Below are 12,517 nucleotides of genomic sequence, written 5' to 3'. Positions count from 1 at the left end.
ACACCCCTCACATCCCCTCATATGCTCTTCATGTCTCCTCACACCCTTTCACCTCCTCACACCACCTGACAACTTCCTCACACCCCCCACACACCTCTTCACATCCTCCTCATACCTCCTCACACCCCCTCACACCCCGTCCTATCACCTCACACTTCTTCACACCTCCACACACCCTCCTCACACCTCCTCACATGTCATTTCACTCTCCTCAACCATCCTCACACTTCTGTCACGTATCTAATCTTGGGAACCATTCTCCACCCCAGGCAGCCTCTCCCAGCTCCTGCACTCCTCGAGGTGGAAACGGATCCCAGTACTATCGTAACCAGGATGAGGACCTATTCTTGTTACTGTAGTATTTGGAAGGGCTTCCTGGAGGAGGTAACATTTTACCAAAATCTGAAAGTTAAATCCGTGGGGTTTTAGGAAAGAACGTTCCAGCTGTGGACACAGCACGTGAAAGGTGCTCAGGCATGGACTATGAATGGTTCCAGTTGTAGATGTGTGGAGGTGAGGATACAGGGACAAATGGTGAGGGCCTAGAGCAGCTGGGGCAGGGGGAGCAGGGGAGTTTGTGACCTGTGGTGCCTTTCATGCCCCGATGGACCACCACAGCTCACCAGCTGGGTCCGGAGACCTGGGACAGGCACTGACCACCCCTTGCTCAGGGCAAGGGACCCCACCACGGGCCCCAAAGGAGTGGAGGCCTTACAGGTCTCAGGGGGCAGACAGCAGCAGGACCTTCCCCGCCACTGGCCTGCTGGGCCTGTCTCTGGGATGTTTCTTCAAAGGCGTTGTCTTGGTTTGGGTGGCTTCTCCATACAGACATTTACTTCAGGACGTTGGGAGTCTGAGATCACGACATCAGCAGATTTGGTGTGTGGTGAGAACCGGCTTCCTCTTCCCACTATCCTCACATGACAGGCTCTCTGGAGTCTCTCTTATAAGGTCACTAATCCCATCTTGGGTTCCACCCTCATGGTCTAATTATCCCCAAAGGCCCTACCTGCTACCACCATCACCTTGGGGGTTAGGTTTCAATATTGTGGATTTTGGAGAGGCACAAATGTTCCGAACAGGGCAGGTGTTACCAGCTCAGGTAAAACTGTCACTCCGGGAAACTCTCGTCACCTCCTGGGGGCCAACTGTGCTTGTACCTTCACACAGTGGCCTAATTTACTCTTACCTGCGTGTCTTGACCTGGGAGCATCCAGCACCTTTACCCAGGTGTCTCTGTCACCTTCAGCAGGGTGTGTCTGTCACCTTTTCCTAGCTGTGTCTCTCAGAGAGTGGGACGAACATGGAGAACACCCCAGGGCTCCTGCCCGGGAAGAAATTTACCCTGGGAATTGGTATCTCGGCCCCTCATGATGGGTGGAGTGGCTGCAGACCAGGCAAGACATGCCTGGCTGAGCCTCAGGGGTCTGCTGGCCCCCAGAACCTCTGCCACCCCCGAGTCTGAGTCCAGAGCGGGTGCAGGGACCCGGCCGCTGGTGTGGCAGGCCAGTGGGAAGGCGGCCTCCAGTCCAGCCTCCGCAGTGATGGGAGCCGTTCGCATGGGGACCTGGCTGCAGGGGATCTGAAATGCAGTATGTCTCTCCAGCCCCGGTCAGGCCCCAGAAGGGGGACTGCCGGGGAATGGGCAGGCTCGCAGGTCCCTCACCTGGGCCCTGAGCAAGGGCAGGAGGACCTCCGTGTGGGGCAAAGCTGTGGGCTCCATTCAGCCCAGCGGCTCAGGGTGGCCCTCGCATCCTCACGGCCGAGTACAAGCAACCGTGCTTGCTCCACCCGACGGGGTGTCCCAGAGAGAACCATGCACCTAATGCACCTTCCCACAACCTGGTAAATTCACGGAGAGAGTTCTGGCGAACAGCATTTAACTGAGCAGTGCTGTCCCAGGCCTGCTTCCATGATACACATGGGCAACTGCAGCTCCGCCTTTGGAGCAGCACAGCGGTGGCGAGCGGGAGGCCACGCGGGCCCGCGGCATCCAGGCGTGCCAGAGGCTGCTGCCCAGCTCTCCCGCGCCCTGGCCCTCACTTGTCCGCCTGGGCACGGGAGTGAGGGAACTAGGCCCCGAGCCGGCCGCGTGGGGGTGGGACACCATGCCCTGGAGCTGCTTCCTCGGGCCCGTGCCCTGCCACCCTGAGAGCTGGGAGCGCTGTCATTCCTGGAGGTGGCCAGCCCTGGCATCTCCGGAAACCTCCCGTGGAAACCTAAACTCATGGTGATTCTTGGGTTGACAAATATGCTTCTGTTTCCCCAAAAGGAGGCCGTCGGGGGAGGAGCTGGCGGGGAGGCAATTGGGAGAGGGACCGCGGGCGGCCAGCCTGCTCGTGTGTCTGTGAGTGTGTGCGTGTGCGAGGAGGGCAGGTGGAAGCCCCATCTTGGCGGTTGTAATGAAAATGGCGGTGCCCGGAGGGATGCGGTGCCGTGAGCTCCTGCTTCAGGCGGGCGGCACGCACGGCCCGGCACTGGCGACTTGGTGGGCTTACAGGGCCCTCAGGATCGTGCTGCTGGATGCCACAGGGGGGGCACCAGGCCCTCTTGAACCTGCACACTTACCCTCCCGTGTCCACGAGGGAAGTTTCCACATTGGGATCCTGAGCCTGAGGCTGGCAGGTGAGACGATGAGCCAGAGGCCAGGGCCTCAGATGGCACAATGACGTTTTTCATCTCTAAAAGTTCTAGTAGGTTCTGTGGACTGTTTTACTCCCAGTCTCCGCCTGCAATCTGGGACAAGATCTTGTGCTCATTTCCAGGCCCTGACTGTAGTTGTAGCCATCAGACCCACCCCAGACCCGCTAAGCCCAGGTCCTCACCTCCCAGTGGGGAGGGGCTCCATTCCCAGGACAGGGGCTAGCAAGGCCAGGCAGGGCCCAGGACCTGGGTGTCCACTCTGGTGACTGGATGGGGACACATCATGGAAAGGGAATGAGGACAGTGGTGAAGCTTGGACCGCCTCACATGCTGGGTCCCCCTTCTCCTGGCCAAGTAACCTCTGTTTCCTCTTCAGGAAAGGAGGGGTGCAGCCCCCACGTGCTGGGACCACTGGGTGGAAGGAAGTGAACACACGTGGGCACTGGGGCTTCTTGGGGTATGTGGCTGGTGCCCCTGGCGTCCCAGGGCAGTGCCCCCACCCAGCCTTCCTACCTGGGCTGGGGCTGGTGGCTGGGAAGGGCCAGGGTATGGGCAGGGACGGGTGTGGGGGCACACGACACACCAAGCAGGGACGGCAGAGGGGATCGATGTGGGAGGGGCGTGCCCTGGAGGGAAGCTGTGGGAAGGGGTAGTGGAGGGAGAGCAGGGAACACGTGGGGGAGACGGTGAGGCAGGGGGTGTGTGGGGGTGGGCGCTGAGGGCAGCAGGGCCTGGGAGGGCAGCCTGAGTAGGACCTGGGCCCCAGGCTGCTTGTGGGACAGCAGGTGCCCTCAGGGTCAGAATCATCTAGAAAACACTCCTGAGAAAAAGGACAAGACTCCAACATTTAATATTGTTGAGTACCTTTGTCAGGTGAAGGTAACTTTCTTAAAAAAGTATAAATAGTGAAAAACAAGCATTTAGAAAAGAAGTGGCAGGCCCCCAGGCGGGCGGGTGGGGGCGTCAGAGCCTTCCCAGGTCGTCTGTGAGGAAGGCCAGCAGGAAGCGGCTGACGTGCCTGTCGACAATGATGGGGGAGAAGCCCAGGACACGCCGGGCCCCCGGCAGCACCTTGGGGTCTGGAAGACAAGGTGGTCTCAGAAACCGCCACCACCGTTCTCAGCCCCATGCATCGTCACCAAGCCCCACAGCCGAGGGACATGGGGTGTCCCTGCCAAGCAGGCCTGCCCGGCGCTGCCTCCCCACGCACGGCTTCCACAGGCCCGGTGTGGCAGGAAAGGGAAGGCAGCTGCCACGCTGGGCCACGGGCCTCCCGTCCACTTGTCAGGGCTGAGCTGTGGAGGGGCCAGAGGTGGGTGTCCTGCTCCAGGCCACACACGGGACGGGGCTTTCTAACCCCAGAGCCCAGCTACGCCCCGCCTCCCATCAGGGGCTGTCATTCCCTGCCCTCCCTGGGGGTGGAGGGCTTGAGAACCGGGGCCCCACATTCCCTCTTCTTCCTGTGCCCTGCAAGGTGGGCCCTGCCACTGTCCCACTGTATGTGCAAGGAAACTGAGGCACAGGGAGGCCAGGGGACTCGGTGCTTGGGCCTGGCCAGGCAGCACCCACCTGGAGGGCCGCAGTAGACGAGGAGCGCCAGCCCCGCGGCCAGGCCGAGGCAGGCCAGGAAGGCCACGGGCCCTGGGGAGAAAGGGGGTACGTGAGCAAGTGGCTGGCTGAGCCTGGAGGACGGGGCACCCCAGCAAGCACCCTGGGGCCCGTGCAATGGGAAGCCAGGACCAAGCCTGACTTGGAAAGGAGCAGCCCCTGAGGCAGAGACCGAACCCTTGGGGGGGGATGGGGTGGGGGTCGCGGAGGCGGTTACCCCTGTCACTGAGCTCGCGGCCCACGGTGCCTGAGTCTAGCTCTGTGCAATCTGAGTTCTCTGGAAACAAAATCACAGGGCTCGGTTAGTGGTGAGCGGGCCAGAGGAAGGGGGTTGCCCCGCCCGCAGGAAACCAAGGGCCTGCTCAGGCTTCTTCTCCCCAACCCTGGGGGCCCCCAGGCTGGGCGGAACCAGGCTGTATGGGCACCCAGCCTTCTGGGCTGGGCTTGGGGGAGTCAGCACCAGAGAGGGGACCCTGGGACCAGCCTCATGGAACCCTGAGTTTTGGGTTTCCTTCTGTCCACTTCCTGAGACCCTGAGGGCCATGGGGTGGGGGCCATTGTTCCCTGCAGATGCAGACACCAAACGCAGCATGAACACCCGCCTGTCCCAAGTCTGATGTCCACATGAGGGCAGGGAGCGTGTTCTCCCCAGAACTCCCCAACCAGCCACCCGCTGATGGCCCAAGAGCCTGGAAGGTACGTGACTCCCAGTCAGGCTGTGGGGCCCCCCAGTGGCTGGTATGATGTGCTGGTCCTGGGCCAGAGCTCAGGGCCCAGTCCTGCCGCCCGCCCTCAGGTCAGGGACACCAGCCCTGGGTCCCAGCTGAGCATCCTGGGGTGGGCGGGTGAGCCACCCTGTCCCTCAGGCCTCCAGCTTCAGATCAGAGGATTGAGGGACAGCAGCCCCTCCTCCAGGGGACCAGGGCACAGAGGCCTCAGAAATGAGCTGCTATCCCTGCCTACGCCTCCCCCATCCCCAACCCAGCAGCAGAGGGTCCCTCGGGACTCACACGTCTCCTGAGCACTCAAGCAAGACCCTCTAAGCCAAACGCACGTGCCTTGGACCAGCCATCTGTGCCCAAGTCTGTTCTACAAAAACACCCACACTGCAGGGATCCCCCCGGGCATCCTCGGTTGTGGGGGCAACCTCGGCTTCTCCATGGGGGTATAGTTGGCTCAAGCCTGGTACAGCCGTGAGCCGCCTCCAACACAAGCCTAAGGATTCCCAGTGCGCTAGGCTAGAGAGAAGGGCAGAGCCTCGCACACAAGATGCTACCTTCTGTGTAAAGACTGGCCCAAGAGAGACAGAGACAACGATCTCTGCATCTGAAACACTCCCTTCTCTCTCTGGGGGCCACTGCGCAGATGGCCTTGGGTGAGGGGCCGGGCACACTTACGCGGGCCGAGCCGGCTGGGCAGGCGACTGTGCAGCAGCTGGGCATGGATGTACAGGGCCCGGTAGAACTCCTGGCAGTCCCGCTCGCCGCTCCGCTGCAGATGGCCCAGGAGGTCACAGAGCCGCATGCGCAGGGACGCCTTGGGGTTCCGGAACTGGGGGTGGAAGGGGTGCAAGGGAAGGTCAGGCTCAAGGGCAGGACACTCAAAGGAGGCAGCTACTGACCACCCCAGACCACCCAGGGCCACAGCCCACCCACGCTGCAGTCACAGCACAGTCATGGTCCTTGCACTCCCTCCGCTGTGGAGGCCAGACAGCATCAAGGAGGAGAGTGGCGACATTATTCCAACTGTCAGAAGCCGATGGCTTGCTGTGTGACTTTGGCAAGTCACTTCACCCACTACGACTCTGTTTCCTCAATTGTAAAAAGGATATAATAAACAAACGGTAGGGTCGCTACAGGGAATCAATGAGGTGATGGCGTGAGTGATAACTTCCAGTAGTTTACAGTCTACAGGAATGTGATTCAAGTTTTTAAAAACCAAGGGTTAAGGGGCGCCTGGGTGGCTCAGTTGGTTAAGCGTCTGCCTTCGGCTCAGGGTCCTGGGATCAAGCCCCACATCGGGCTCCCTGCTCATTGGGGAGTCTGCTGCTCCCTCTGCCTGCTGCTTCCCCTGCTTTGTGCTCTCTCCCTCTCTCTCTGACAAATAAATAAAATCTTTAAAAAAATAAAAAATAAAAACAAGCTCTTTTGATGTGTTTGATGGAGAAATGTATGGTTCTAAAGGTCAGTGACCTGGGCTCTTGCTTGGATCCCTGGAACCCAGAAGCGGTGGCCTGGTGCTGCCACCTGGTGGCAGCATACCATTCCACTTGGAACCAGAATTGAACCAGAAACTGCAAAGGCAAAGACAAGCATTCGGCTGGAGCCACGGAAACTATGAGGAATGGAATACTGTGGGTGTGTATATGCAGGAGTCTCCTTTTTTTTGTATAAACATCTGAAACTTTTCAAATTCAAATCTGTACACAATATATTAGACTTAATTACGATAAGAAGGGATAAATTTTACCCATGCTTTTTAACTTACTGCATACGTTTATAACTTAAGCTTCTGAGCCGGTAGCAGGGCCCAGCTGGATTTCGGCTGTCCCCAGGAGAGGCCCCAAACCCCGTGGACAGCCCTGCACTAGCGGCGGGAGCTGCAGCTCCAAGAGCAGGGCTCAGTCGGTCACCCAGCTGGAGGGGAGCCCCGTACCCCGAAGCCCTGGTGCTGAGGGGGGAGCAGAAAAAGGGCAGCACAGGCAAGGTGCACCCACTCTCCCTTGGTTTCCCCAAATGTTTGTTCATTTTTGAACCTCTGTAAGAGGCAGGAGCAAAGCCGTGTGGCACTGGGGTGGAGCCTGGCCAGCAGCCCCGCTCCTCCCCCACTCCCCACGCCACCCCCAGGCCTGTCATGTGTGGGGGCACACTGTCCTGTCTCCTGGGGTGCTCCTGGCATCTCTGGAGGGCTGCCAGCAGGCCCCGATGACATAGGAAGAGACTGAGGCTCGCAGAACTAATGTTCTGGGCCCAACATCACTGCGAGCAGCTGGGCTTTCACCTCTGAGCTGTCCTGTCCTGCTCCCCACCCTGCTTCCTCCCAGCCCCGGGGGGAAGGGACCCACGGGAGACATGCCAGCCCCCTCCCCATTACCTTCTCTGCATCCTTGTTGCTGAGGATCTGAGGGTAGTAACGGTTCAGCTGGAGGACGATCCTGTCCACCTGCTGCTCACTGAGGCTTCCCTGGCCCATTAGGAAAGGTGTGTCCTGGACCAGGCGGTCACAGTAGGTCTGCTCTGAAACAGCAGGGAGCACGGAGGGCATGAGCCAGCACGGCTGGGGTGGGGGCTGGGGCAGCAGGTCCCCCACACCACACACAGCGTGGCCCCCAGGCCCCTGGAGGCACATCGGCTGTGAGCTCCCGGACAACTGCTGACACCCCACCTGTGTGGGCTACGCACAGCCGGACCCCCCGGCAGGCTCGCTGCCGAGGACAGAGAGGTCGAGTGCGCTGTCCACGGGGAAGGGCCCAGGCGGCCTGGAGAAGGCCTGACCCGGCAGCTCCCACAGCAGTTCTCACAGGGGCAGAAGCGCAGGGCTCAGGGGGGCCATGCTGGCGTGGCCACGGACACGCCGTGCCTGCAAGGCCCCGAGAAGCCACCACTGCCGCAGAGCTCCGTGCCCCCCCACCCCGCCCCCACCGCCACGGGCCGGGATGCTCTTCCCTTCGTTGCTTCTTTCAGGACCATCATTAAAGCCTCACTGTGCACCTGCTTTCCCATTAAGAATGTTCTTTAGAGGGCGCCTGGGTGGCTCAGTTGGTTGAGCGGCTGCCTTCGGCTCAGGTCATGATCCTGGAGTCCCGGGATCGAGTCCCGCATCGGGCTCCCTGCTCGGCGGGGAGCCTGCTTCTCCCTCTGACCCTCCCCTCTCTCATGTGCTCTCTCTCTCTCATTCTCTCTCTCACAAATAAATAAATAAAATCTTTAAAAAAAAAAAAAGAATGTTCTTTAGAATGACAGGCCTCTAAAGACCAGGGGGGTTAGTGGTTGTTGGGCAGCCCAGGATCCCCAAGGGAGAGTCCTGATTCCACAGCATCAACTACCTGAACAGGTGCGCTGCCCCCCGACCTGTGGCGGCCGATGGACGGGGTTGGGCACAGCTACATAGGAGGAGACTGTTTGTATGTGATTGGAGTTAACTCGCTATCCGTTCAATTAGATGGTTACGACTTTAGGATGTTATGTGTAATTCTTATGGTAACCACTAAGAAAATATCCATGGAATATAGACAAAAGGAAATCAAAATGTGTTACTAAAGAAAGTCAAACAAACATGAAAGAAGGCAGTAGTGGATGAAGGACAAAAATCTGTAAGACATCAGAAAACAAATAGCAGAAAGGTAGAAACGAGTTATTCGTTATCAGTAATTAAAGACACAGATTGGCAAAATGGATTTGTGAGGGGCACCTGGGTGGCTCAGTCGTTAAGCGTCTGCCTTCGGCTCAGGTCATGGTCCCAGGGTCCTGGGATCGAGCCCCGCATCGGGCTCCCTGCTCGGCAGGAAACCTGCTTCTCCCTCTCCCACTCCCCACTGTGTTCCTGCTCTCACTATCTCTCACTGTCTCTCTCTGTCAAACGAATAAAATCTTTAAAAAAAAAAATGGATTTGTGATATTGTGATTTAATGTCAGCAATATATATTTGGTCTTCATCCCAATTCCTGGCACAGAGCTCCTAAAACCCTTGGAATTTCCTAAGTGATGAGCCACGAAGGGGAAGGGTGCCTTTCGTTGCTCATAACAAGCCCCTTTCAGCCTCATCGGACTTTGTGTGAATGGGGTGATTTTCTGAAAGCCCCTAAACAACCACAGGATGCGAGCCGGTTGCCAGTGAAGCCAAGCACATGGTTAGAGGCTTGGAGCTTTCAGTCCCACCCAACGCTGACCTCTAGGGAGGGGAGCGGGGCTGGAGGCTGAATAGACCACCAAGGGCCAGTGATTTAATTAACCGTGCCTACATTAAACAAAACAAAACAAAACAAAGAAAACCTGCCTAAAAACCCAAAAGGATGGAATTTGAAGAGCTGCCAGGTTGCTGAGCACACAGAGGAGCTGGGAAGGTGGTCCGCTCGGCAGGGACATGGAAGCTCTGTGTCCCCTCCCACATACTTTGCCCTGTCTCCTCTGTGTGGAGGGTCACTTGTATCCTTTGAAATGTCCTCTGTAATCAATCGGCGACAGTACCGAAAATGTTTTCCCAGGTTCTGTGAGCTGCAGTGAATGACTGAACCAAAACTGGGGTCCTGGGGCCCTCGGGGTACAACCAGTCCATCAGCAGCACAGTGGCAGCTAGCCTGGCGACTGGCATCTGCGGTGGGGGCGCCATACAGGACTGAGCCCCTGCCAGGTGGGGCTGGAGGCCTTCCCCAGGGAGACGGTGTCGGAGACCCACAGCTGGTGTCGGAGAGTGGCTGGGTGGAGGGGAGACCACACGTCTGGTGACCGGCAGCGTCAGGGGGCCTCAGGACTATGAGTGCTGGGGCAGGAATGGAGGGGAAGCAGAGCTCTCGTCCCTCTCAGGATTAAAAAAAACATGATTCAACCATATGCCGCCTCCAAAAGACTCCGATCCAAAGACACAAACAGGCTGAGAGTGAGAGCAGGGGAGCAGCTGAAAGAGCGAGGGGCTCCACGAACAGAACACAAGAGACTTTGCACCACAGACGGGTACAAGAGACACAGAAGTACATCCTACGTTAATAAAAGGGTCAATTCACCAAGAACATCAAACACACACCTGCGCCAAATATCAGAGCCCCCAAATAATAGTAAAGATTTAGTAATAATGAATAATAAGAATAGTTAGAGACGTCAGGACCCCACTTTCATAACAGCCAGCATAGAGAGAACTGCACGGGTGAGCTGCAGTATAAACCAACCACAGCTCTCACACACACACGGACACACGGACACACACGGACACACACACACACGGACAGTCCACCCAACGGAACAGGCGCATCGCATGTCACTGTGCTTCGCGGACACCATGTTTCCACAAACTGAAGGTCTGCGCCAAGAGTGAGTCTGTTGGCGCCACTTTTCCAACAGCATCTGTTTGCTTCATATCTCTGTGCCACGTTTTGATAATTCTCACAATTTAAACTTTTCATTCTTCAAACCTTTTCATTATTAATTGTTATGGCGATCTGTGATCAGTGATTATGACTTGCTGAAAAGTCAAGATGATTGGTAGGATTTTTCAGCAATAAAGTATTTTTAATTAGGGTACGTACACTGTTGGACATACGCTACTGCACACTTCATAGGCCACAGTATAGCGTAAACGTAACTTTTATACGCAATGGGAAACCAAGAAATTCACTGGACTCACTTGACTGCAATATTCGTTTTTGTGCTGGAACAATTATTTATTGTCTGGAACCAAACCCACGATAGCTCTGAGGTGGGCCTGTACACATTCTTCTCAAGTGCCCACAGAAAATTCTCCAGGACAGACCGCAAAACAAGTCTGGCTACAAAACAAGTCATAATATATTTTAAAAGACTGAAATCATACAAAGGGTCTTTTCTGATCACATGGAATAAAGTCAGAAATCAGTAACGGAAGGAAAACTGGAAAATCCGCATGTGAAAGTGAAACAATGGATCAAAAGAAGAAATCACAAATGAAATGAGAAAATATCTTGAGACAACTGAAAAGAAAAATACAACACACCAAAACTTAAGGGGTGTCAGGAAAGCAGTTCGGAGGAGGACATTTAGGCTGTAAATGCAAATTTTACAACAGAAGAAAGATCTCCAGTCAACAACCTAATGTTACACCTTAAGGAAGCAGGAAGGGAAGAGCAAACTAGACAGAAAATAGCAGAAAGGAGGAAATAATAAAGATTAGAGCAAAGATAAATGCAATAGAAAATAGAAAAAAAAAAGCAAAACTTGGTTCTTTGGAAAGATCAAGAAATTGACAAACTATTAGCTAGACCACAAAGAAAAAAGACTCAAGTTACTAACATCAGAAATAAGAGTAGGGACAAGACTACCAATTACACAGAAATAAAACGGATTACAAAAGAATACTATGAAAATTTGTAAGCCAACAAATTGGACAAATGAGATGAAATGGACAAATTCCTAAAAACACACAAACCAAAACACAAATACAGAGAAAATCTGAATGGACCTCTAACTAGCAAGGAGATTAAATTAGAAATCAAAACTGTCCTAACGAACAGAAGCCCAGGAGCAGATGGCTCCACTGGCGAATTCAACCAAACATTTAAGTGGCAATACTTCTACAATTCTTCCAAAAACAGAGAGGAGGGAATACTTCCTATCGCATTCCATGAGGCCAGCATTACCCTGATACCAGAACAAGACAAGGGTACAAGACAACTACAGACCAATATCTCTTACAAATACTGATGCCAAAATCCTCAACAAAATACTAGTAAACTGAATTCAACAGCACATTAAAAGGATTATACACCAGAAGAGCAGGATGGCTCAACATATGATCATCCATCAATGTAATACATTACATTAATAGAATGAAGTAAAACACAGACACACATCACAATCATCTCCAAAGGTGCAGAAAAGGCATTTGACAAGATTCAATACTCTTTCTTGATTAAATAAAAAAAACCTGCAATAAATTAAGAATAGAAGAAAATTTCCTCACCATAATGAAGGTCGTATATGACAAGCCCACAATGAACATCATACTCAGTGGTGGCAGACTGAAAGCTTTTCCCCTACGACCAGAAACCAAGCAGATGCCCATCCTCACCACTCCTATTCAATGTAGCACTGGGAGTTCTAGCCAAAACGATCAGACAAAAAAAGGAAATAAAGGGTATTCAAATGAAAAGGAGGAAGTAATATTATCTCTGTTTTGCAGATGACATGATTTTATATACAGAAAACCCTAAAGGTCAAAATTAATCAATAAATTCAGCAAAGCTGCAAGATATAAAATCAATACATAAAAATCAGTTGCATCTCTATACACTGACAACGAACAACCCAAAAAGGAAAATGAGAAAACAATTCTATTTACAACAGCATCAAAAAGAATAAAATACTTAGGGATAAATTTAACCAAGGAGGTGAAAGAAAGACCAGTACACCGAAAACTCAAAACATCGCTGAAAGAAATTTAAAAAGATACAAATAAATGGAAATATACCCTCTGTTCATGGATTGGAAGTTAATGTTGTGAAAATGACAATACTCCCAAAGTAATCTACTGAGTCAATGCAATTCCTATCCAAATTCCAATGATGTTTCTTGTTTTTCAT

General features: G+C 54.1%; 1 protein-coding gene across 4 annotated transcripts in view; it reads right to left on the bottom strand.

Moving 5' to 3' along the window:
* Nucleotides 1-3,469: 3,469 nt before the first annotated feature.
* Nucleotides 3,470-12,517, bottom strand: part of CARD19 (caspase recruitment domain family member 19) — a 13,741-nt gene continuing 4,693 nt past the window's right edge. The window contains exons 2-6 of one of the 4 annotated variants that reach the window (XM_081802704.1): nt 7,345-7,487; nt 5,649-5,802; nt 4,469-4,528; nt 4,213-4,284; nt 3,470-3,722 (exon numbers count right to left, since the gene is read on the bottom strand). In XM_081802704.1, the coding sequence (XP_081658830.1) occupies nt 3,607-3,722; nt 4,213-4,284; nt 4,469-4,528; nt 5,649-5,802; nt 7,345-7,487 (545 nt within the window). In that variant the 3' untranslated portion in view covers nt 3,470-3,606. The other 3 variants (XM_081802707.1, XM_081802706.1, XM_081802705.1) reach the window with 3 other exon arrangements.

The sequence above is a fragment of the Leptonychotes weddellii genome, chromosome 14 (assembly GCF_054177405.1).
Source record: "Leptonychotes weddellii isolate Sample4059 chromosome 14, ASM5417740v2, whole genome shotgun sequence".
NCBI lineage: Eukaryota > Metazoa > Chordata > Mammalia > Carnivora > Phocidae > Leptonychotes > Leptonychotes weddellii.
This window is presented reverse-complemented; position numbering and strand designations above follow the sequence as displayed.